Source organism: Esox lucius, chromosome 11 (genome assembly GCF_011004845.1).
Source record: "Esox lucius isolate fEsoLuc1 chromosome 11, fEsoLuc1.pri, whole genome shotgun sequence".
Lineage (NCBI taxonomy): Eukaryota > Metazoa > Chordata > Actinopteri > Esociformes > Esocidae > Esox > Esox lucius.
The window spans coordinates 5,868,820-5,895,843 of NC_047579.1; the positions used below are offsets into that span (position 1 = coordinate 5,868,820).

At 41.8% G+C, this 27,024-nt stretch overlaps 1 protein-coding gene across 8 annotated transcripts; it reads right to left on the reverse strand.

Annotated features, from left to right (window-relative positions):
* Positions 1-285: 285 nt before the first annotated feature.
* LOC106024162 (NLR family CARD domain-containing protein 3-like) lies at positions 286-27,024 on the reverse strand. 8 transcript variants are annotated; one of them, XM_034295092.1, is made up of 14 exons: positions 26,757-26,775; positions 22,593-22,711; positions 22,384-22,500; positions 19,918-20,034; positions 15,659-15,775; positions 12,600-12,716; positions 10,563-10,660; positions 8,518-10,300; positions 8,070-8,243; positions 7,565-7,738; positions 7,202-7,375; positions 6,017-6,190; positions 1,258-1,304; positions 286-1,109 (listed from the first exon to the last, which is right to left on the reverse strand). In XM_034295092.1, exons 2-14 carry the CDS (start codon positions 22,649-22,651, stop codon positions 583-585), a joined length of 3,678 nt encoding a protein of 1,225 aa, XP_034150983.1. In that variant the 5' UTR covers positions 22,652-22,711; positions 26,757-26,775; the 3' UTR covers positions 286-582. The 8 variants fall into 8 exon arrangements, with proteins under 8 accessions (XP_034150983.1, XP_034150982.1, XP_034150979.1 ...); XM_034295088.1 differs by lacking the exons at positions 286-1,109; positions 1,258-1,304; positions 26,757-26,775 and adding an exon at positions 27,007-27,024 and having other exon boundaries at positions 5,228-6,190; XM_034295087.1 differs by lacking the exons at positions 286-1,109; positions 1,258-1,304; positions 26,757-26,775 and adding an exon at positions 26,887-27,000 and having other exon boundaries at positions 5,228-6,190.

Genomic DNA, 27,024 nt, shown 5'->3' on the forward strand with positions numbered 1-27,024 from the left:
TGGCAAGATGAATGCATCCAAGGTTATGCAAAACGTTTGAGCACAACTGTAGATCTAAAAGGGGGATTGGAAATGCCAACATTTATAGTGATGATAGAGGTTACAGGCTGCCTGCAAATAGAGAACGATGTAGGACACAATGTGATCTGGAACTGACAAGACACTCAAAATAACTTACATTATTATTACATTATTATATTATGTGTCTCTCTTAGTTAATATCCCCAAGGAGATTGTACATTTATGTGACACCAACAGTCATTTTATAATAATTGAGTTACATTCTTTAGTTTTTAGATACCTTTATTTGTTCTCTCGAATCTGGGACAGATTACAGACTAGTTACAGAAGCAGGATTCTTGTGTCAACAATTTGATGGAAAGCATTCTACAGACAGCAATGTTAACACATACTAAAGAAAAGAAAAGTAGATCAATAATAAAAAAAAGACCAGTGTGATTAATTCTATTGATCAATGAACATTGAATGAACACTGAATATTGAACCTGAAAAACTAACCAGGAATAACATAATATATTTACTTATTATTGAGTTATTCTCAGGGTTTTACTAGGCTGTGTCCTACTGACACAAGGACACCATGGAGTGTTCATAAAGCCTAAACCCTGGATAGAGGGGCTCAGTGAATGTGGTGTTGAATGTGTACAGGTGGGTCAGTGTGTCAGAGGAGACCCTGTAGAAGGACAGAGTGCCGGCTGGCCAGTCCAGATACACTCCTACTCTGATGGGGTCTGAGGAAGTGACAGGTATGTTAGTTGGCTTATTATTGTGCATGGCTGTGTACCTGTCACCATCACAGTAGAGACACCAGGACTTGCTATATCTTCCAAGAGTAGAGTCATAACTGTCTCCTTTCCTGCTGATTCCTTTGTATGTCAGTCCTATTGCAGCCACTCCTCCAGTCTTCTCAACCTCAAAGTAACAGCGTCCAGACAGACTCTCTCTACACAGCACCTGTCCCTCATTGTCAAATCTCTCTGTGTGATCAGGATATGTCCCCACTCTTCCATGTGTCACCTTTCTGTTCTGCTCAGACAGAGAGAGCTTCCAGAGTGGTGTGTTTGGGTCCAGTGTGAGCTCACAGGCATCTGATGGACGAGACCAAAGAACAATATCATAAGTCATCATGATTCATTTTAATGATAAAATCAGATCTTGTATTTCATTAGTCTCACATTCTGGATATTAAAACACTCTTGAACAGAAAAACCAATAAATGCTTAATTAAAGACTCACATTTCTTCAGTTCTGATTTTAGCCTGCACTTTCCACCATGCTCCAGACTGTGGAAAAAGCAGAAGACTGTCAAACAGTGACAAACAATCTTTCTTTCACACCAACTATTTCTATATCCTTTTGGAGGATATTTTTTATCCTTTTGGGGACCAGAAATAAGATGAAACTTCACCCCTCAAACCTTAAACCTAACCCCTGTGTAAGAAATGAAAATGTTCCTTGTGATTTATTATTGGTCCGACCTCCTGCCCATTTGAATGTGACAGGTTGTCATGATTCGCCATGCCTGTCAGTCTTTCAGTTCCTTATTATTTACAGACTATGATCCAATCACATTTTAGTGCTCACGAGCTGCCAAGCCCAATCAACAACCATCCACGAAGGTAATGTTATTTGTGCAAGTACATTTTGCATTAAAGTGCACAGCTTTCTATGATAACTCATTAAAGACAAGTGGACTCTGAAAAAGATTGGATGATGTGAAAAGTACAACCGGCCACTGGACTTCACACCCCCGTAGGCATAATTCAGTTACATTATTACAGTTGTTGCTGGGTAAACCTGAAACTCAGGCTGTGTTCATGTTTCACAGCATCATTTGTTCATGTAACCTGAAGTACATATGCTCTTTTGTTGTTGTTTCAATCCAATTCATTAATTTGCCACATACGCAATATTTTGTTATAGTATAGGTTTTACAGTTGAAACTGTTAATCTTTGCCACAGAGACACGGAATATGTTGTCCTGAGTGAAACGGTATTTTGCTGCTTCAATCCAACTAATTCAGTACAAATACAATAGACCGTATTTGTGTATTTGATAATAAAATGTTTGATGTATTGTAAAATAGTAGGGCCTACTTCGTTGTGCATTGAGTGTACCTAGAGTAGACACATCCTAATGGCTATTAGTGGCACAGCAGTTTTCAGAGCAGAGTCAACACTAGAGGGTCCACATAGATATGCATATGGAGGGACTATAGGAGAGAATGAAAGAAATGGCCTATAGTTAATGAACTAGAAAAGGCGCTATTGGCCCCTGATATATTGTCAATCTGAGTGGTTCTCTAGTTATGGAATCTGATTAATGTCCACAAGGTCCCTGGTTCTAATCTCCTAACCTCCAAGGTGAAAGCTGTGTTGTTCTGTCTCAGAGCAAGACAGTAAACCTTAATTTCTAGTCCCCTGTAACATTACCCCAAGGTCGTTGCTGAAAATAAGAATTGTTTCTTACTCAACTTACCTGGTTAAATAACTAAAATTAAATGCACACATATACGCATACAAATGAGCCAAATTCTATGAACTACTGACAACATAATTCCCAAATTCCAAATAAAAATATTGTCATTTAGAGTATTTATTTGTAGAAAATAACAACTGGTCAAAATAACAGAAAGAAGCATTGTTTTCTTTCTTTTTTATATATATTCATTGTTCAACAACAAAATACTAATGTTTTAACTTAGGAAGAGTTCAGAAATCAATATTTGGTGGAATAACCCTGATTTCTAATCACAGCTTTCATGTGTCTTGGTATGCTCTCTACCATTCTGTCACATTGCTGTTTTGTGACTTTATGCCACTCCTGGCGCAAAAATTCAAGTAGCTTGGCTTTGTTTTTATGGCTTGTGACCATCCATCTTCCTCTTGATCAAATTCCAGAGGTTTTCAATGGGGTTCAGGTCTGGAGAATGGGCTGGCCATGAAAGGGTCTTGATATGGAGGTCCTCCATCCACACCTTGATTGATCTGGCTGTGTGCCATGGAGCATTGTCCTGCTGGAAAAAACGATTCTCAGAGTTGGGGAACATTGTCAGAGCTGAAGGTAGCAGGTGTTCTTCCAGGATAACCTTGTACTTGGCTCGATTCATGCTTCCTTCCCAAAGACAAATCTGCCTGATTCTAGCCTTGCTGAAGCATCCCCAGATCACCAATCCTCCACTAAATTTCACAGTGGATGCGAGACACTGTGGCTTGTAGGCCTCTCTAGGTCTCCATCTAACCATTACATGACCAGGTGTTGGGCAGAGAAGATGACCGTACTCCATTCCGTTACTGTCCAATACTTATGGTCTTTTACAAACATCAGCCTGGGTCTTCTTTGCTTCTCTTTGATGAAGGGCTTTTTTTTTGCTTTACATGACTTCTGCCCTGTTCCTAGGAGCTGGTTCGAAACGTCCTCGCCGTGCACTTCACCCAAGCTGCTGTTTGCCATTCTTTTTGTAGGCAACTTGATGTCACATTCAAATGAGTTCACGGTCATCTCGATCAGTGGGTCTGTAGTTTTGTTGTCCCAAATGTCTGTTGCTTTACCTTGTTCTTAAGAACCACCGACTTTGAAATTTTCAGGATGGAAGCAACGTGACACTCAAAGCTTTTCTTTTGTCATGTTGAATTGTTATTTTTGTATTCAAATTACCTTTAAGGTACTTCTTGCACTGTTTTTGCCATCCAGCTGGTCCTATTGCAAGAAGATAGTGAGGACCACAGTAGTGGTTTCTATACTTTTCCTCATTAAATTAGATTTGGTTCAGGTAATCACCTAATCATTACCTCATTAAGTAAAATGAGGAGTGCCTGTGTTGGAATTTAACACTGGAATGGAATGGCTGCCATACATGTAGAGATGCTGATTTAAGAACAATTTAGAGTGATCTCTTAATTGTTCCAGAGCTGTCACAAGGGCAATTGTCAAGGTCTGGGTAGATTAGATGGTAACCGAACAATCAGTTTGTATTCAACATTTTGGATGCTGGAGAAACAGGCAGGGTAAAGACCAGTGCGACTTTGACAAGGGCCACATTTTTATTTCCAGACGACTGGGTCAGAGCATGTCTTTAAATGGCCTTGTGGGGTGTTCCCGGTCATCAGTGGTGAGAACGTATTGACATTAGTGTGAGGAGGACAAACTGGAGACAGGGTGTTGGGTGCCCAAGGCTCATCGATGCACAAGAGTCACAAAGGCAATCCCGTCCGGTCTGAACCGGTCTACTGTGGCACAAGTCACTGACAATTGTAATGATGGTTACAGGAGGAATGTGTCACAACACACTGTGCATCACACCCTGCTACGTTTGGGGCTGGTCAGGGTGCCCATGATGACCCCTGTCTACTGTTGAAAGCGCATACGTTGCAACTGGACCTTGGAGTGCTGTAAGATCGCTGGGTCCCATGACTGTTTCCTTTTACATCACCTGGACAGCTGTGTAAATGTGCGCCGTTTACCTTGGGAAGTGACGGAACAAGGATACAAAGATGACAAGCCGGTGGAGGGGGTTTGATGCTTTGGGCTATGCTCTGCCACACTGCGCACATTGATCCAAAATGGTTTGAGGAACATGATGAAGAGTTCTTGGTGTTGCCCTGGCCTCCAAATTCTCCAGATCTCAATCTGATTGAACATCCATGGAATGTGCCGGACTAATAAGTCAGATCCACAGTGGCTCCACTTCGCAACATACAGGACTTGAAGGGTCTGCTGCTAAGGACTTGGTGCCAGATACCACAGCACACTTTCAGGAGTCTTATAGAGTCGATGCCTTGGCAAGTCTGTGCTGTTTTAGAGGCACGCAAAGGACCAACAGCATCAGTGTATAAATATGTATATGTTTTGGCTAATCAGTGTGTGTGAATGTGTGTGTGTGTGTGTGTGTGTGTGTGTGTATATATATACACATGTATATGTTTTGGCTAATAAGTGTTTGTGTGTGTGTGTGTGTGTGTGTGTGTGTATATATATACACATGTATATGTTTTGGCTAATCAGTGTGTGTTTGTGTCTGTGTGTGTGTATATATGTATATGTTTTGGTTAATCAGTGTGTGTGTGTGTGTGTGTGTGTGTCTGTGCATGTATATATGTACACAAAACCATCCAAATGTTTGGGGTCACTTAGAAATGTCCTTGTTTTCTAATGAAACGCATATTTTATGTCCATTAAAATAAAATAAAATGTATTAGAAATACAGTGTAGACATTGTTGATATTAACATTATTAATAGTATTGTAGCCTGAAACGGCTAATATCTAATGAAATAGAGAGGCGTAGAGAGGCACTTTCATCAGCAATCTTCCTCTGTCCAGTGTCTGTGTTCTTTGCCCATATTAATCTCTTTTAATTGGCCAGTCTGAGATATGTATTTTTGTTTCAGAAGAAAGTTCTTTGTTTCTGTCCATTTTGAGCCTATTATCAAACCCAAAATTGCTGATGCTCCATATACTCATCTAGTCTAAAGGACAGTTTTATTGCCACTTTAATCAGCATAGCAATTTTCAGCTGTGCTTACATAATTGCAAAAGCCTTTTAAAATGATAAACGTGGATTATCAAATACAATGAGTCATTGGAACACAGGAGTGATGGTTGCTGATAATGGGCCTCACTACGCCCATGTAGATATTCCATAAAAAATCTGCCATTTCCAGTGACAATAGTCATTTACAACTATTAACAATGTCTAAACTGTATTTCTGTATTTGAATGGACAACACTGTGGACAGAAACTGTTAAACAGTAGTGTATATAGTCAGGATATATTATCTTCACGGACAGACACACATGAAATACAGTGCCAAACCCCAACAAAGAGACAAAAGATCACTATCAGGAATCTGCTGTTCTAATAATGAAAGTAAATATTAGGGAATCAGACAGCAGTCATCAAGAGCATCACATCATGTGAGACTTTAAATAAGACTAACAAACATTATTTCTCTTCAAACACGATTAAGTACTGATTGACATGTGAAGAACATACTTGAGTTTCTCCAATCTCCAGTGTGGATCCTCCAGTCCAGCAGAGAGCAGTCTGACTCCCGAGTCTCCTGGGTGATTGTAGCTCAGATCCAGCTCTTTTAGATGTGAGGGATTTGAATTCAGAGCTGAGACCAGAGAAGCACAGCCTTCCTCTATGATCATGCAGCCTGACAACCTGCACAGAGTTGATCATTAGTTCTGTTTGTTTTTCAATTGAATGGTTCACATTATAAGTCACATTAAAAGTGGAAAAAGTTCTGACAAAAAATATATCTTTGTCTCATTCTTTTACATCACAAAATCCTGGCATTTTCAAAGGGGTGTGTAGAATTTTTATATCCACTGTAGACAAAGATCTGTCACAAAATGTGCATAAATATATTTATCATGTTATCTTAATCACTTTGTAAACATGTCTGGGGATAAATAACAATAACAGACAGGTGCTGACTTAGCTCACAGTATAAACCATTATCAATGGAATAACCTTGTACCCAGTAGGTCTGTGGATAGGAGATGTACTACTAGTGGTCCTAAACCCCCTGGTTGGGAACCACTGCTGTACATAAAGAGCTTCACACTGAGTGATGGAGAGACACGTCCTGATATACTGAAATGTAGCCTACTTCAGAGGCATAATATTGTCTAAGTCTGTCAGAACTAACAGATCATTACAAAAACATTGTTAGGGTTAGAAATGTAAATCAACCTGCCCTTTACCCAAATAATATTTAGTGACCCTCTGCCTGGCTGCATGGTGGATATAACCCCTGGGCTGTGGGTTATGAGACAACCAGTGCATCACTACTAGACCCACAGACCTGTCTGAGTGAGCTCATGGTTTCTGTCAGAGTGTTCCGGTGTTGAGTGAGGCAGGCAATATCAGCATCTACACACACCTCAAAACAAGAAACCAGGCATGTCTAGTTCAGCCGGCCCACAACAGAAGTGTTAATCGTGGCTGATCTCAGGTCGAACCCAGGTCGCCCATGTGAAAGGCTGTGCTTGGACCTGCAGGGATGTCTGACAGGATTTGGTCTTTACCAGGGATGGAGGCTTGGACCTGCTGGCAGCTCAGAGCAGGTGGAGGTGGGAACACAGCAGACATTGGTATTTCCCTTCTGTTGTGTTGTTGTCATGGTCATTGTTATGTTGTCAGTTGTGTTGCTGTTTATTAATTTCTCACCTCAGAGTCTCCAGTCCACATTGTGGATCCATCAGCAAAGCAGAGAGCTGCTCCACTCCCGTATCCTTCAGGTCATTGTTACTCAGATCCAGTTCTTTCAGATGTGAGGGGTTTGACTTCAGAGCTGAGACCAGAGAAGCACAGCCTTCCTCAGTGATTCCACAACCTGCCAGTCTGGAGAGAGATTGTTATACTGTTTAGATGAAACATCAGAACATAATAATATTACATCATTCTCATGGCAACTCATCTTTGGTGTATACGTTCAATACTGAAACTGCCAATGTGACACTAGAATGTAACTTCCTGTATAGAAAATAAACTTCCTATATAGATTATCATCAAAAAATTACTACTACTCACCTCAGAGTCTCCAGTCTACATTGTGGATCTTTCAGCAAAGCAGAGAGATGCTCTACTCCAGTGTCCTTCAGGTCATTGTTACTCAGATCCTGATCTTTTAGATGTGAGGGGTTTGACTTCAGAGCTGAGACCAGAGAAGCACAGCCTTCCTCAGTGATTCCACAACCTGCCAGTCTGGAGAGAGAATATCATGATGTCACAAACAGAAAAAAAGTTCGGAATAACATTGGAATAGCATCTGTGGCCAGAAACTGTTAAACGGTAGTGTATATAGTCAGGATGTATTATCTTCACGGACAGACACACATGAAATACAGTGCCAAACCCCAACAAAGAGACAAAAGATCACTATCAGGAATCTGCTGTTCTAATAATGAAAGTAAATATTAGGGAATCAGACAGCAGTCATCAAGAGCATCACATCATGTGAGACTTTAAATAAGACTAACAAACATTATTTCTCTTCAAACACGATTAAGTACTGATTGACATGTAAAGAACATACTTGAGTTTCTCTAGTCTACAGTGTGGATCCTCCAGTCCAGCAGAGAGCAGTCTGACTCCCGAGTGTCCTGGGTGATTGTAGCTCAGATCCAGTTCTTTTAGATGTGAGGGGTTTGACTTCAGAGCTGAGACCAGAGAAGCACAGCCTTCCTCAGTGATTCCACAACCTGCCAGTCTGGAGAGAGAATATCATGATGTCACAAATAGAATAATAGTTCAGAATAACATTAGAATATCTTCTATATATTACATCATTGTTATGTCAACCTTACTTTTAGTTTAGATTTACTTTTAAATCTGACATTGCAATACATCACACTAGCATGTAACTTCCTGTACATAAAGTCATTAATGTTGTCAGTCAATAAATAAACTGTAGATTGAGGAGGTTTTTGTGTGTGTGTCTGTGTGTGTTTGGGGGTGGGGGTCATCTTCATGACTGTACTTACAGAGCAGTTCTGCAGGTTTTGATCACTGGCAGCAACTCCAGAAGACCTTTCTGTGATGGGCAGTATTTCTTCAGGTCAAACACATCAATCTCCTCTTCTGAAGTCAGTAACACAAAGGCCAGAGCTGACCACTGTGCAGGAGACAGTTCTTCTCTGGAGAGACTTCCTGAACTCAGGTACCTTTGGATCTCCTCCACTAGAGAATGGTCATTCAGTTCATTCAGACAGTGGAACAGATTGATGCACCTCTCTGAAGAGGGATTCTCCCTGATCTTCTCTTTGATGTATTTCACTGTTTCTTCATGGCTCTGTGAGCTGCTTCTTGTCTTTGTCAGTAGACCTCGTAAATGCTTCTGATTTGACTCCAGTGAGAGACCCAGGAGGAAGCGGAGGAAAAGGTCCAGATGTCCAGTCTTACTCCGCAAGGCTTTATCCACAGCAGTCTTGTAGAATGTGACTTCAGGCTCTAACCATATCCAAACATTGTCGGCTGATTGCTGTACATCCATTAGATTCTCATTAGTGTTGATGATTGAGTGAAACACATGTACAGCAGCTAGAAACTCCTGAATACTCAGATGGACAAAGCAGTACACCTTGTTCTGGTACAGCCCACATTCCTCTTTAAAGATCTGTGTACAGACTCCTGAGTACACTGATGCTTCATTGATATCAATGCCACACTCTTTCAGGTCTTCTTCATAGAAGATCAGATTGCCTTTCTGTAGCTGCTGAAAAGCCAGTTTTCCCAGTGTCAGAATGCTCTCTTTATTCCAGTGTGGATCTGTCTCTTTTTTCCCATCATACTTTACATTCCGGTGTGTGGACTGAAACACCAGGAAGTGTGAGTACATGTCTGTTAGGGTCTTGGGCAGCTCTACTTTATCATCTGTAGTCAACATGTACTCAAGGACTGTAGCAGTGATCCAACAGAAGACTGGTATGTGACACATGATGTGGAGGCTCCTTGATGTCTTTATGTGTGAGATGATTCTGCTGGCCATGACCTCATTACTGAATCTCTTCCTGAAGTACTCCTCTTTCTGAGGGTCATTGAACCCTCTCACCTCTGTCACCTGGTCAACACACTCTGAAGGGATCTGATTGGCTGCTGCAGGTCTGGTAGTTATCCAGAGGAGAGCAAAGGGAAGCAGATTTCCCTTGATGAGGTTTGTCAGCAGCACATCCACTGAGGTTGACTCTGTCACATCACAACAGCTCTTGTTGTTCTTGAAGTCAAGGGGCAGTCGGCACTCATCCAGACCATCAAAGATGAACACAACTTTGTATTTGTTGTAGTTAGAGATTCTTGCTTTTTTGGTTTCAATTGAGAAATGATTGATGAGTTGAACCAAACTGAGTTTCTCCCCTTTCATCAAATTCAGCTCCCTAAAAGGGAGTGAAAATACAAATTGGACATCCTGATTGGCTTTTTCTTCAGCCCAGTCCAGAATGAACTTCTGCACAGAGACTGTTTTTCCAATTCCAGCAACACCCTTTGTCAGCACAGTTCTGATAGGCTTGTCTTGTCCAGCTGTGGGTTTGAAGATGTCATTACATTTGATTTCTGTCTCTGGTCTTGCTTGTTTCCTGGTTGCTGTCTCAATCTGTCTCACCTCATGATCATTATTGACTCCTCCACTTCCACCCTCTGTGATGTAGAGCTCTGTGTAGATCTCATTCAGAAGTGTTGGGTTCCCTTGTTTAGCGATACCCTCAAATAAGCACTGAAACTTCTTCTTCAGGTTAGATTTGTGTTCATGACAAATCACAGCAGGCTGACCTGAATGAACAAATAATACAGAATATTGTGTCTGTAAACAGTGACAGTATTGTAGGATTGAGTTATAATGTAGTATATTATACTTCTCTGTCTCTTATCTCTTTCTGTCTTCTATGTTAAATCATTCTACACTTCACTACTAGAAGAGGTTGCTAGATGTTTCCTTAAGGTTGCAACATTATTATTGAGTTAGTTAGGTACATACAGCTTTTCAATGTTCCTCATGATGAAACATTCAACAGAAACATCAGACAATGTTTACTTTTCTCCAGTGATTCAGCAGGTTCCTTCTGGTTCTTGTTCCTCAGTACAGGCAGTGTGTTCTTCAGAAACCCTTCTTTGGCACTGGGGTTAGCATTACTTAACAGAAACAGAAACAAATGCACATAAGAGGACCACATACACTGAATATAGAGGACAGGTCTGTTTGATGACTGGACAGATTGAACACTGAGAGTCTCAGACTCTGATCTTTCCTGTTGGTCTCTGTGGAATAAACATTACATTAAATCCATACTTCCAGATTGCATACAGACTCACACAATCTTGAAATATTTCGACTTACTGTATAACTGGAAAATTTCCTGTGCTTGCATGGCAGAAATGCACCATAGTACTTACATTTGTCATGTCAACTCTGCTCTAAAATTTTTAATCACAAACATTTGTGAAAAGAAATGTATAAAAGTATATTCTTTTGATATTTCTTATTTCTAACAAAAGCAGATTAAATGTACAATGTTGTTGGTGAGATAGAAATAGTCGAGGATAGCTTCAGTGCTAACATACATTTATGACTTAATTTAAATCTTAAAATGCAATTACAAAAAATCTATTACATCATTCATATAGTCTGCTTAGTTTGCTCTTTATCATCTAACTCAAGACTAGACAGTCTAGTGAGAGCAACAGAAGAGCAGGTTAAGCAACTACAACAGGAAGTGGCTCCCTCTGCTGGCCGATAAAAGACAAAACACCTTTTGACAAATTGGAAAGAATCTACAGGTCATGTTCTCCCACATTACTGATTGACAGCACAGGGAACCCCATAATGCTGAATACATATCATTAACACAAAACAAACAATTTTGACTTTCGTGGGGGTATTCATATATTGCATTATACTGCCAATAAACCAGCTTCATTTAAAACATCTTAATAAATATGGTAACATACTTTTTGTTATTCATCTTAATTGTTAATTATACTGGTATAATATATATACTGGTATGTATAATGTAGGTTAACCATAGTATTTCCATCATCCAAATCTATACAATGGTATAAATGATGCAATAAGCATGGTGTTATTAATGACAGGACCATCATATTTTAAGTCTAAAAATATGCTACATTTCCATGATTCAGACTCAACCATGTTCTAAGTGGAAGTACCTTTGTAGAACCATTATCCACTTTCATAAGAGTTGTCTTTCATAGTGTTCTGCGCGTAATATTTAATTAATTATTTGAATTATTTAACTATTTAATGAATTAATTTAATGAAGCTGCCAGTTGAGGACCTGTGAGGCGTCTGTTTCTCAAACTAGACATTCTAATTTATTTGTCCTCTTGTTCAGTTGTGAACCGGGGCCTCCCACTGTTCTTTCTATTCTGGTTAGAGACAGTTTGTGCTGTTCTGTGAAGTAGTACACAATGTTGTACGAGACATTGAGTGTCTAGGCAATTTCTCAAATGGAATAGCCTTCATTTCTCAGAAAAGGAATAGACTGACGAGTTTCAGAAGAAAGTTCTTTGTTTCTGGCCATTTTGAGCCTGTAATCTAAACCACAAATGCTGATGCTGAAGATACTTGTCTAAAGGACATTACAATTGCTTCTTTAATCAATACAACAGTTTCAGCTGTGATAACATGATCGCAAAATGGTTTTCCAATGATCAATTAGCCTTCTAAAATGATAAACTAGGATTAGCAAACAATGTGCCATTGGAACACAGAACTGAATGCTGATTATGGACCTCAGTATGATTATGTACACGTAAATATTCCAATAAAAATCAGCCGTTTCCAGCTACAAGTCATATGCAACATTAACAATATTTACACCTCATTTCATATCAATTTGTTGTTATTTTAATGGACAAACAAATTCAAATTTCAAAGTGACCCCAAAACAGTACTATCATTATAATGATTTGGTTTGCCAGCAATGTCTTTTTTCTTAGTGTTGGACCCAGGAAGATTGGCTGTTGTCATGGCATCAGATAATGGGGAATTAAATAAACAAATATGAGAGAATGTTGACAATCACTGACTATGACAATGAGTTTTTATTACCTTTGATCAGTAGACAAGATTCCCTCTCTGAACTGTGTAGGTTGTTCCATAGACCAGTCACTCTTCATGGACACACAGCTGGGTACTGGGGAGGCTGGTCTCTCCTGATGGCTTGTCCTTCAACACAACAGAGGGTAATAATCAGTAACCTTTGCACTCTGAACTCAGATGGGGATACAGATTCTAAATCTAAATTATTATATTTTCAACTCTTAGATGTGGAGTCATGTTCCCCCAAGACACTCCTTTTAGAGGCAGTGTCCCCCTCCTCTCTCTCCCTAGAGACACTCATTTTAGAGGCAGTACCCCTCTTCTGTCTCTCTCTGTTTAGACCTGTAAACATAATGAAGAGAAACGCACACTTCCTGGATCAAGACTAGAAGACACAAAGTCTCGATCAGATACAAACTGAAGAATAACAAATAAATATTTTAAAAAACATACCATTGGATAACAAACAAGGAATTAAATTATGCGTTGACTTCTTTATACATATACTTTACTGATGAAAAATACCAACTATTTAAAAACAGCGGACAAACAAAACGGAACTATCAGCAATGACTTTAACACTGATAATTACTCAGTCCAAATGGTCACTCTGCTTTGTTCTTTGAATAATCATTATGAAATAATTTGCTTCATCTGTTCAAAGGTTTATTTGTCATTCGGAATGACAAGTTACGGCAATGAAATGCTTGGTTTTCCTACTCCTGACAGCGCACTTAAAAGTTGAAAAGTAACATTAATTATAATTTTTAAAAAAAGAAGACAACACAATCAATCAGAAATATCACTTTACAAAAGCACGCATCAATAATAATAACTATACAACTGTACAACCCTAGTGCAATGTAGAAGTGACAGGTGTACATGATATAAAGTGACAGGTGTACATGATATAAAGTGACAGGTGTACATGATATAAAGTGACAGGTGTACATGATATAAAGTGACAGGTGTACATGATATAAGTGACAGGTGTACATGATATAAAATGACAGGTGTACATGATATAAAGTGACAGGTGTATATGATATAAGTGACAGGTGTACATGATATAAAGTGACAGGTGTACATGATATTAAGTGACAGGTGTATATGATATAAGTGACAGGTGTACATGATATAAAGTGACAGGTGTACATGATATTAAGTGACAGGTGTATATGATATAAGTGACAGGTGTACATGATATAAAGTGACAGGTGTACATGATATTAAGTGACAGGTGTATATGATATAAGTGACAGGTGTACATGATATAAAGTGACAGGTGTACATGATATTAAGTGACAGGTGTACATGATATAAAGTGACAGGTGTACATGATATAAAGTGACAGGTGTACATGATATAAGTAAAAGATGTACATGATATAAAGTGACAGGTGTACATGATATAAAGTGACAGGTGTACATGTTATAAAGTGACAGGTGTACATGATATAAGTAAAAGATGTACATGATATAAAGTGACAGGTGTACATGATATAAGTGACAGGTGTACATGATATAAGTGACAGGTGTACATGATATTAAGTGACAGGTGTACATGATATAAAGTGACAGGTGAACATGATATAAAGTGACAGGTGAACATGATATAAAGTAACAGGTGTACATGATATAAAGTAACAGGTGTACATGATAAGTGACAGGTGTACATGATATAAGTGACAGGTGTACATGATATAAGTGACAGGTGTACATGATATAAGTGACAGGTGTACATGATATAAAGTGACAGGTGTACATGATATAAAGTGACAGGTGTACATGATATGATTGGCAGATGAGCATGATATAAAGTGAAAGGTGTACATGGGACTATGGATGGAAGGGAAAAGGGGTTCCTGAATTGAACAGCCTTACGGCCTGAGGAAAGAAGCTGTCCCATAGCCTATTAGTTTTGGACTGAATACTCCTGTACCTTCTGACTAACAGCAGCTTGGTAAACAGTCTGTGGCAGAGATCCTGCAGGGATGGCGGGTCAGACCTTGTGATGCTCTCTGCTGTTTTAATCATCCTCTGAAGTGCTTTGTGGTTAAGAGTGGTGCAGCAGCCATACATCTCTTTTAGTTTAACGACTAAATTAAAACTTTATACTTCTCTGTCAGTTCAAAATGAATCCTGTACAGGAACTTTACTTTCGGTTTCAGCTGTGGTAATGGTACTGTCCTCCAAATGTTTAATAAGGAAGTAAACAGTAGGTGGAGCTAACAGACATATTATCTCATTATGGTCCTGCAGCTCATCTTTGGCAGCTGCTGGGCTGGACAATAAAGTCTGTCTGCGGCCCAGTGCAAGAAAGCTCCGTCCAGAGATGCTCCGTCAATATAAGAAACGCTCCCTCCCTTCCTCACGGTGTCTCAGCACTTATGGTTCTTTTGGACTACTTCCTTGTTGACAGCCAAAATGACAGAGTCAAATAATTTAGTTTATTTACATGTCCAATTCACTTAGCCAGCTTAGATTGTTTATCGACAGCACAGACTGCATATCCAATGGCCTATATTGGCCTATATCAGTGATCTTTCCTAATATAATACTAGTGTATACTAGTGTATACTCCACATCGAGAGGGGTCAGCTGAGGTGGCTTGGGCATCTTTTTCGGATGCCTCTGGAACGCCTTCCTGGGAAGGTGTTCCGGTCCCGTCCCACCGGGAGGAGACCCCGGGGAAGACCTAGGACACGCTGGAGGGACTATGTCTCCCGGCTGGCATGGGAACGCCTCGGTGTCCCCCCGGAAGAGCTGGAGGAAGTGTCTGGGGAGAGGGAAGTCTGGGCATCCCTGCTTAGACTGCTGCCCCCACGACCCGGCCCCGGATAAGCGGAAGAAGATGGTATGGTATGGTATGTATACTACTAAACAATTCACTTGGCCTTTGCATGGTTGGGGAGGTCTATAAAACAATGGTTATGAAGAAAGAGTGGGGGGAAAGGGGGGGGGTCCCACGCTGATGCCTGTTGTCATGTCATCGGATAATGGGGAATTGATTAAACAAATATGAGAGAATGTTGACAATCACTGACTATGACAATGAGTTTTTATTACCTTTGATCAGTAGACAAGATTCCCTCTCTGAACTTTGAAGGTTGTTCCATAGACCAGTCACTCTTCATGGACACACAGCTGGGTACTGGGGAGGCTGGTCTCTCCTGATGGCTTGTCCTTCAACACAACAGAGGGTAATAATCAGTCACTTTTCTACTCTCAACTCAAATGGGGATACAGATTTTAAAACGTAATTTTTATATTTTCACCTCTTAGATGTGGTGTCATGTTCCCCAAAAATACTCATTTTAGAGGCAGTGCCCCCCTCCTCTCTCTCCCCAGAGAGACTCATTTTAGAGGCAGTGCCCCCCTCCTCTCTCTCCCCAGAAAGACTCATTTTAGAGGAAGTATCCCTCTTCTCTCTCTGTTTAGACTTGTAAACATATAATGGAGAGAAACACACTGTCTGGATCTATCAGCACGTACTTTATTACTTACTCTAAGTGGTCTCTTTCTCTGCTTTGTTCTTAGAATAATCATTATGATTTTTTTGTTTAAACATTATATGAAAATATTATACTTCTCCGTCAGTGAGAAAATGGATCCAGTGGAGGAACTTTACTTTCAGTTTCAGCTGTGGTAACGGCACCCTCTTCCAAACATTACAGAAGTTAATAGTAGGTGGAGCTAACAGGCAGTTGATCTCATTATGGCCCTGTGGCTCATCTTTGGCAGCTGCTGGGCTGGACAATAAAGTCTGTCTGCGCCCCGCGGCAAGAAAGCTCCGCCCAGGGAAGCTCTGTCAATATTAAACTTGCTTCCTCCCTTCCAATTTGTTCCTAACGCTGTCTCAGCACTTATCGTTATTTTATCATATCGACTGTTCACTAATTGAATAAATAAAAAAATTAAAAATTAAAAAAAGCTTTTTGTTGCTAACAAAGCCAGGCGTCATTCAGATTGTATACCATCACTGTGTTAAGTAAGATTACTCAGTTAATGACCCATTGTTATTTCATTTACATGTTTCATCAAATACCCATCAATATAAATCCATGTTTTTACAGTAAAAAAAGGGGGGTCCCACGCTGATGCCTGTTGTCATGGCATCGGATAATTCAAAACCCCCTTAATGATGAAAAAAATAATGAGTTCTGTGACGTCGCCCGGTATGGCGCAGCCGGGGCCCCACCCTGGAGCCCGGCCCGGGGTTGGGGCTCGTACGCGAGTGCCTGGTGGACGGGCATTTGCCCATGGAGCGACATAGGTCCCCCTTCCCGTGGGCTCACCACCCACAGGAGGGACCATAAGGGGCCGGTGCGGAGAGGATCGTGCGGCAGTCGAAGGCGGGGACTAGACAACCCGATCCCTGGACATGGAAACTAGCTCTAGGGACGTGGAACGTCACCTCGCTGGCGGGGAAGGAGCCTGAGATCGTGCGTGAGTTTGAGAGGTTCCGACTAGAGGTAGTCGGGATCACCTCTACGCACGGCTTGGGCTCTGGAACCACATTCCTTGAGAGAGGATGGACTCTTCACCACTCTGGAGTTGCCCAAGGTGAGAGGCGGCGGGATGGTGTGGGTTTGCTCATAGCTCCCCAGCTCTGCCGCCATGTGTTGGAGTTTACCCCGGTGAACGAGAGGGTCGTTTCCCTGCGCCTACGGGTCGGGGGTTGGTCTCTCACTGTTGTTTGTGCCTACGGGCCGAACGGCAGTGCAGAGTACCTGACCTTCTTGGAGTCTCTGGGAGGGGTGCTGGAAAGTGCTCCGACTGGGGACTCTATCGTTCTACTGGGGGACTTCAACACCCACGTGGGCAACGACAGTGACACCTGGAGGTGCGTGATTGGGAGCAACGGTGATAGTCACAGTTTGTCCATAACAAACACCATGTTCAAGCATTAGGGTGTCCATCAGTGCTCGTGGCACCAGGACACCCTAGGCCGCAGGTTGATGATCGACTTTGTTGTTGTTTCATCTGACCTGCGTCCATATGTCTTGGACACTTGGGTGAAGAGAGGGGCGGAGCTGTCAACTGATCACCACCTGGTGGTGAGTTGGATCCAATGCCGGGGGAGGAAGCTGGACAGACTCGGCAGGCCCAAGCGTACTGTAAGGGTCTGCTGGGAACGTCTGGCCGAATCTCCTGTCAGAGAGATCTTTAACTCCTGCCTCCGGCAGAGCTTCGACTGGATCCAGAGGGAGGTTGGAGATATTGAGTCCGAGTGGACCATGTTCTCCACCGCCATTGTCGAAGCAGCCGCTCGGAGCTGTGGCCGTAAGATCTCCTGTGCCTGTCGAGGCGGCAATCCCCGAACCCGGTGGTGGACACCGGAAGTAAGGGATGCCGTCAAGCTGAAGAAGGAGTCCAATCAGGCCTGGTTGGCTTGTGGGACTCCTGACGCAGCTGACGGGTACCGACAGGCCAAGCGGACTGCAGCCCGGGTGGTTGTGGAGGCAAAAACTCAGGCCTGGGAGGAGTTTGGTGAGGCCATGGAGAAGGACTATTGGCTGGCCTCGAAGAGATTCTGGCAAACCATCCGGCGCCTCAGGAGAGGGAAACAGTGCCCTACCAACGCTGTTTACAGTGGAGGTGGGCAGCTGTTGACCTCAACTGGGGATGTCGTCAGGCGGTGGAAGGAGTACTTCGAGGATCTCCTCAATCCCGCCGTCACGTCTTCCATTGAGGAAGCAGAGGATGAGGGCTAAGAGGTGGACTTGTCCATCACCCGGGCTGAAGTCACAGAGGTGGTCAAGAAACTCCTCGGTGGCAAGGCACCGGGAGTGGATGAGATCCGCCCTGAGTACCTCAAGTCTCTGGATGTTGTGGGGCTGTCTTGGTTGAAACGCTTGTGCAACATCGCGTGGCGGTCGGGGACAGTGCCTCTGGGATGGCAGACCGGGGTGGTGGTCCCTCTTTTTAAGAAGGGGGACCGGAGGGTTTGTTCCAACTATAGGGGGATCACACTTCTCAGCCTCCCCGGGAAAGTCTATGCCAGGGTTCTGGAGAGGAGAATACGGCCGATAGTAGAACCTCGGATTCAGGAGGAACAGTGTGGTTTTCGTCCGGGCTGTGGAACACTGGACCAGCTCTATACCCTCTACGGGGTGCTGGAGGGTTCATGGGAGTTTGCCCAACAAATCCACATGTGTTTTGTGGATTTGGAGAAGGCATTCGACTGTGTCCTTCGCGGCATCCTGTGGAGAGTGCTTCGGGAATATGGGGTCCTGGGTCCTTTGCTAAGGGCTGTCAGGTCCCTGCATGACCAAAGCAGGAGCTTGGTCCACATTGCCGGCAGTAAGTCAGACTTGTTCCCAGTGCATGTTGGACTCCGGCAGGGCTGCCCTTTGTCGCCGGTTCTGTTCATAATTTTTATGGACAGAATTTCTAGGCGCAGCCAGGGGCCGGAGGGTGTCAGGTTTGGGGACCAAACGATTTCGTCTCTGCTTTATGCGGATGATGTTGTCGTGTTGGCCCCTTCAAGCCAGGACCTTCAGCATGCACTGGGACGGTTTGCAGCAGAGTGTTAAGCGGTGGGGATGAGAATCAGTACCTCCAAATCCGAGGCCATGGTCCTCAGTCGGAAAAGGGTGGCTTGCCCTCTTCAGGTTGGTGGAGAGTCCCTGCCTCAAGTGGAGGAGTTTAAGTATCTAGGGGTCTTGTTCACGAGTGAGGGAAGGATGGAACGGGAGATTGACAGACGGATTGGTGCAGCTTCTGCAGTAATGCAGTCGATGTATCGGTCTGTCGTGGTGAAGAAAGAGCTGAGCCGCAAGGCGAAGCTCTCGATTTACCGGTCAATCTATGTTCCTAATCTCACCTATGGTAATGAGCTTTGGGTCATGACCGAAAGGACAAGATCCCGGATACAGGCGGCCGAAATGAGCTTTCTACGCAGGGTGGCTGGGCGATCCCTTAGAGATAGGGTGAGAAGCTCGGTCACCCGGGAGGAGCTCAGAGTAGAGCCGCTGCTCCTCCACATCGAGAGGGGTCAGCTGAGGTGGCTTGGGCATCTGTTTCAGATGCCTCCGCAACGCTTTCCTGGGAAGGTGTGCCGGTCTCGTCCCACCGGGAGGAGACCCCAGGGAAGACCTAGGACACGCTGGAGGGACTATGTCTCCCGGCTGGCCTGGGAACGCCTCGGTGTCCCCCCGGAAGAGCTGGAGGAAGTGTCTGGGGAGAGGGAAGTCTGGGCATCCCTGCTTAGACTGCTGCCCCCGCGACCCGGCCCCGGATAAGCGTAAGATGATGGATGGATGAATAAACAAATATGAGAGAATGTTGACAACCACTGACTATGACCAATGAGGTTTTATTACCTTTGATCAGTAGACAAGATTCCCTCTCTGAACTTTGAAGGTTGTTCCATAGACCAGTCACTCTTCATGGACACACAGCTGGGTACTGGGGAGGCTGGTCTCTCCTGATGGCTTATCCTTCAACACAACAGAGGGTAATAATCAGTAACCTTTGCACTCTGAACTCAGATGAGGAAACAGATTCTAAAACCACATTATTATAATTTCAACTCTTAGATGTGGTGTCATGTTCCCCCAAGACATTCATTATAAAGGCAGTGTCCCCCTCCTCTCTCTCCCTAGAGATACTCATTTTAGAGGCAGTACCCTCTTCTGTCTCTCTCTGTTTAGACCTGTAAACATTATGGAGAGAAACGCACACTTCCTGGATCAAGACTAGAAGACACAAAGTCTCGATCAGATACAAACTGAAGAATGACAAATAAAAATTTTAAAATACATACCATTGGATAACAAACAAGGAATTAAATTATGCACTGACTTCTTTATACATATACTTTACTGATGAAAAATACCAACTATTTAAAAACATCGGACAAACTAAACGGAACTATCAGCAATGACTTTAACACTGATAATTACTCAGTCCAAATGGTCACTCTGCTTTGTTCTTTGAATAATCATTATGAAATAATTTGCTTAATCAGTTCAAAGGTTTATTCGTCATTCGGAACCGGCAATGAAATGCTTGGTTTTCCTACTCCTGACAGCGCACTTAAAAGTTGAAAAGTAACAGTAATTATAATTTAAAAAGAAGATTACACAATCAATCAGTAATATCAATATACAAAAGCAGGCATCAATAATAATAACTATACAACTATAAAACCATAGTGCAATGTAGAAGTGACAGGTGTACATGATATAAAGTGACAGGTGTACATGATATAAAGTGACAGGTGTACATGATATTAAGTGACAGGTGTACATGATATAAAGTAACAGGTGTACATGATATAAAGTGACAGGTGTACATGATATAAAGTGACAGGTGTACATGATATAAAATGACAGGTGTGCATGATATAAGTGACAGGTGTACATGATATAAAGTGACAGGTGTACATGATATAAGTGACAGGTGTACATGATATAAGTGACAGGTGTACATGACATAAGTGACAGGTGTACATGATATAAAGTGACAGGTGTACATGATATAAGTGACAGGTGTACATGATATAAAGTGACAGGTGTACATGATATAAAGTGACAGGAGTACATGATATAAAGTGACAGGTGTACATGATATAAAGTGACAGGTGTATATGATATAAAGTGACAGGTGTATATGATATAAAGTGACAGGTGTACATGATATAAAGTGACAGGTGTACATGATATAAAGTGACAGGTGTACATGATATAAAGTGACAGGTGTACATGATGTAAAGTGACAGGTGTACATGATATAAAGCGACAGGTGTGCATGATATGATTGGCAGATGAGCATGATATAAAGTGAAAGGTGTACATGGGACTATGGATGGAAGGGAAAAGGGGTTCCTGAATTGAACAGCCTTACGGCCTGAGGAAAGAAGCTGTCCCATAGCCTGTTAGTTTTGGACTGAATACTCCTGTACCTTCTGACTAACAGCAGCTTGGTAAACAGTCTGTGGCATGGGTGGCTGGGATCTGTAATGATCTGTTTGCTACTCCTCCTACACCTCTCTATGTAGAGATCCTGCAGGGATGGCGGGTCAGACCTTGCGATGCGCTCTGCTGTTTTATTCATTCTCTGAAGTGCTTTGTGGTTAAGAGCAGTGCAGCTGCCATGCATCTCTTTTAGTTTAACGATTAAAATAAAACATTATACTTCTCTGTCAGTTCAAAATGGTTCCTGTACAGGAACTTTACTTTCGGTTTCAGCTGTGGTAATGGTACTGTCCTCCAAATGTTTAATAAGGAAGTAAACAGTAGGTGGAGCTAACAGACATATTATCTCATTATGGTCCTGCAGCTCATCTTTGGCAGCTGCTGGGCTGGACAATAAAGTCTGTCTGCGGCCCACTGCAAGAAAGCTCCGTCCAGAGATGCTCCGTCAATATAAGAAACGCTCCCTCCCTTCCTCACGGTGTCTCAGCACTTATGGTTCTTTTGGACTACTTCCTTGTTGACAGCCAAAATGACAGAGTCAAATAATTTAGTTTATTTACATGTCCAATTCACTTAGCCAGCTTAGATTGTTTATCGACAGCACAGACTGCATATCCAATGGCCTATATTGGCCTATATCAGTGATCTTTCCTAATATAATACTAGTGTATACTACTAAAAAATTTGCTTGGCATTTGCATGGTTGGGGAGGTCTATAAAACAATGGTTATGAAGAAAGAGTGGGGGGAAAGGGGGGGGGGGGGTCCCACGCTGATGCCTGTTGTCATGTCATCGGATAATGGGGAATTGATTAAACAAATATGAGAGAATGTTGACAATCACTGACTATGACCAATTCGTTTTTATTACCTTTGATCAGTAGACAAGATTCCCTCTCTGAACTTTGAAGGTTGTTCCATGGACCAGTCACTCTTCATGGACACACAGCTGGGTACTGGGGAGGCTGGTCTCTCCTGGTGGCTTATCCTTCAATATAACACAGGGTAATATTCAGTCACTTTTCTACTCTCAACTCAAATGGGGATACAGATTTTAAAACCAAATTATTATATTTTCACCTCTTAGATGTGGTGTCATGTTCCCCAAAAATACTCATTTCAGAGGCAGTGTCCCCCATCTCTCTCCCCAGACAGACTTGTTTTAGAGGCACCCCTCTTCTTTATCTCTCTGTTTAGACCTGCAAACATATAACTTATTTATATAATATAACATATAGTAGAGAGAAACACACACTTCCTGGATCAAGACTCACTGTAAAGACTTGAAGACACAAAATTAGTTCAGATACAAACTGAAGAATGATAAATAAATATTATGAAATATATACCATTCGATAAAAAACATGGAACAAAATTATTCGTTTACTTCATTTCACATACATTTTACTGATAACATAGACCAACTGATTCACTTCCTCTTTGAGAACGTGGACAAACTAAACTGAAGTAGCTGCTCTTACTTTAACACTGATAATGGCTCACTCCAAGTGGTCACTTAATCGGCTTTGTTATTAGAATAATCGTTATGAAATGATTTGCCTAATATTTTTTTTACTTAAAGATTAAATGAAAATATTATACTTCTCCATCAGTGCGAAAATGGATCCTGTAGAAGAACTTTCCTTTCGTTAAAGGATGGACAGGTACAAAACAAAAGACTAGACAGGGCGGAATAAAATGTCTGGCAGCTCGTAAAGAAATGTGCGTTTATCATTTGATCATTATTATGATAATAATTTGTGCATTTATGTGTCCAATCGATGGCACCAACTACACCGGGATGTCCAGCTATAATTTCTAGCTAGCCGCAATAAGGATTAGCCAAAATAGTAGAACATTTCTTTCAAATTAAAAGTCAACCATTGGAAAAGAAGCATAGTCATATTTGTATTCGTATACAATTTTAAGGATGTGATTATTGAATCATTTAGTTAATTTTTTGGGTTCCAGAGAAATGTCCCTTGTGAAAGACACTCAGATCCTTACGCTTACCCATTTTTCCTGCTTCTACCACATCAACTTTGAGGACAGAATGTTCACTTTCTGCCTAATATATCCCACCCACTGAGAGGTGCCATGATAACGAGATCATCAGTGTTATTCACTTCACCTGTCAGTGGTCATAATGTTAAGGCTGATCGGTGTATTTCAGTCTAAAGGCCAGTTTTATTGCTTCTTTAATCAGCACAACAGTTTTCAGCGGTGCCTATCGCAAAAGGCTTTTCTAATGATCAATTAGCCTTTTAAAAATGACAAACTTGGATTAGCAAACACAATGTGCCATTAGAATACTGGAGTGATGGTTGCTGATAGGCCTCTGTATTCGTATGTAGATATTCCACGGAAAATCTGCCGTTTCCGGCTTCAATTGTCATTTACAACATTAACAGTGTCTACAATGTCTGATCAATTTGATGTTATATTAACAAATTAGCTTTTATTTATTTCAAAAACAACATCGCTAATTCCCAGCCACTATTAATGATCAAGTACCAGTTCTACTAACTAAAAATCTGTCACTACAGACATTGAGGCTCTTCGCCTGTTATTTAGTTTACTTTAGATTGTTACTTATACTTACTTTCTACTTTTCGTCTTGTAGTTGAGTTTTCTGCTACGATGTTTCAAAATGGCTCCGGGATAAAGGAGACAAATTACTTTCACTTTCTCTATTCTAACCCCCACCCTAACAATACGCGTTGTGATGGTTTCACCCACTAGATGGCAGTAAACACCTGCTATAACCACACAACAACAATCTGTTCTGTTTCTAACTGGCCAGGGTAACTGATGAAAGAAAACCACTGCTTTGTTCTGTCCCTGGTAGTTGTACATTTGTTTGCTACATGCAAGAATTTTAAAGGTTTCATTGAGTTCTGCTACAACCCAAATTAATCCATGAAGAAACACATCTACAATTTCCAGGGGCCATTGCTCATTGAATTCGGTTAGTTTCCTTCAAGAGCTTGGTGAGGATGATGATGACAGATCTTCCCGGATATAGTTTCTGATATTTCCTGCAGATATTCCTCCATTGTCCAAACCCACAGTTTCATCAGCTGAGTTGCTCACAATGATAATTTTGTTAACAAAAACAGTGACGAAAATATGAGAGTTTAGATTGTGATTTGTTGAATGTACATTCATGCTGATAAACAACAATTACATTTGTCCCACAATTTGTTCCTATTTAGGGTGTTTGCCGGTCCTATCAGCATCTTGCCTGTACTGGGGAAAAGTGTGCTGCTCACAACCATTCAGGACCATGGACCCTCCACTCAGGAAAAACACAGGCCCATGGACCCTCCACTCAGGAGAAACACAGGACCATGGACCCTCCACTCAGGAGAAACACACGACCATGGACCCTCCACTCAGGAGAAACACACGACCATGGACCCTCCACTCAGGAGAAACACACGACCATGGACCCTCCACTCAGAAGAAACACACGACCATGGACCCTCCACTCAGGAGAAACACAGGACTATGGACCCTCCACTCAGGAGAAACACAGGACCATGGACCCTCCACTCAGGAGAAACACAGGACCATGGACCCTCCACTCAGGAGAAACACAGGACCATGGACCCTCCACTCAGGAGAAACACACGACCATGGACCATCCACTCAGGAGAAATACAGAACCATGGACCCTCCACTCAGGAGACACACAGGACCATGGACCCTCCACTCAGGAGACACACCGGACCATGGACCCTCCACTCAGGAGACACACCGGACCATGGACCCTCCACTCAGGAGACACACAGGACCATGGACCCTCCAGTCAGGAGAAACACAGGACCACAGACCGTCCACTCAGGAGAAACACAGAACCATGGACCCTCCACTCAGGAGAAACACAGGACCATGGACCCTCCACTCAGGAGAAACACAGGCAGATACTGGAGCAGACCTGGGCAAACATCTGGCCCGTTGTACGTCCCTGTCCGGCCCGCGTGAGGCCAATCATAAATTATAGGGATGCACCGAAAATTCGGCCACCGAATAATTGACACAATCTTTTCTTTCGGTGTTTCGGTTTTTGGTTTTCGGCCTTTTGAAATGTTATTTTGAAAAGTGTTACGTTTGTATTACTGACGTATGGACGTATATGCGTGCGTGAGCTGAGAGTGAAGGTGAACAGCGACAAGTGACCCTAGCCAGGTTACCCTGAAGATGTCGGCTCACGCTAAGAAAAGAAAAGTTGATAACGAATGCCGTGTTTTCAGCAAGACATGGACTGCCAAGTATTTCTTTACAGAAATTAAAGGTAAAGCCGTTTGCTTAATCTGTGGTACATTGGTCGCTGTGTTAAAGGATTATAATTTGAATCGCCACTACACGACCAAGCATGAGGACAAATACAGAAATGTGTCTGATGAAGAGCGCGGAAGGGGAGTCTGATGCGTTGCTAGCAAAACTGCAAACCCAACAAGGACTTTTTACGAAACTTCCCACCCCCAGAGATGCAGCCGTCAGGACAAGTTATGTCATTTCTCACAAACTCTAACATATAGATGCGTTTTACAATACGTTCCTATCCAGGTGACATGTGCCTCTAAAAACAATTGTATATCCATCTATGCAATACCTTTTTAATAGATCATCATCCATATGAGATCTACAAACAAGTGTGGTGTGTTCCTGTACCTATCCTCTCAAAGGTACACCAATATTTGACTAGTCAATTCTCTGTATTTTATATTAAAATATATGTATCAATACAACTCTATTACCAAATATAGATACCTTTTAATTTAACATGTTTAATAATTACCTAAAAAGAAGACATGTACATCTGAAACCACTTACATTTTGGTCACAGACCTTCATTGTCAAGAGTACAGTCTGTGGTTCTGCCATTTTCAATTTTGTTGATATTAGCAGCTTTTGTCCCGCTATTTTTAATATCTCACTATCCATGTGAGCTACAAATCTACAAACACGTGGTGTGTTCCTTTACCTTTCCTCTATTATACAATTCTTTGTATAAAATTTACCAACTACAATTTTGTTATTACAACTCAATTACCTAATTCACATGAACTATTTTTAATAGCTTCCAATCCAGATGACATGGACCTCTAAAACCACTTGCATTTTGTTCACTGACCTTCCTTGTCAAGAGTACACCCCCTTCTTTTGCCATTTTCGATTTTGGTGAATTAACCAAAAATATTTTGGTGAATATTTAAATAAATATTATGAAATACATACCATTCGATAATAAATATGGAATTACATTGTTCGTTGACTTCTTTTTACATACATTTTACTGATGACAGACCAACTGATTCACTTCCTCTTTGAGAACGTGGACAAACTAAACTGAAGTAGCGGCTCTTACTTTAACACTGATAATGGCTCACTCCAACTGGTCACTTAATCGCCTTTGTTCTTAGAATAATCGTTATGAAATTATTAGCCTAATAATTATTTGCTTAAAGATTAAATGAAAATATTATACTTCTCCGTCAGTGCGAAA

Coding starts and splice junctions, on each gene's coding strand:
- LOC106024162 (XM_034295092.1), bottom strand. CDS start 22,651: ATGGGGGACACTGCCTCTGAAATGAGTATTTTTGGGGAACATGACACC. Junction 20,035..22,383: donor ATCTTGTCTACTGATCAAAG/GTAATAAAAACG, acceptor GTTGTGTTGAAG/GATAAGCCATCAGGAGAGAC. Junction 7,739..8,069: donor TGTAGACTAGAGAAACTCAA/GTATGTTCTTTA, acceptor TTCTCTCTCCAG/ACTGGCAGGTTGTGGAATCA.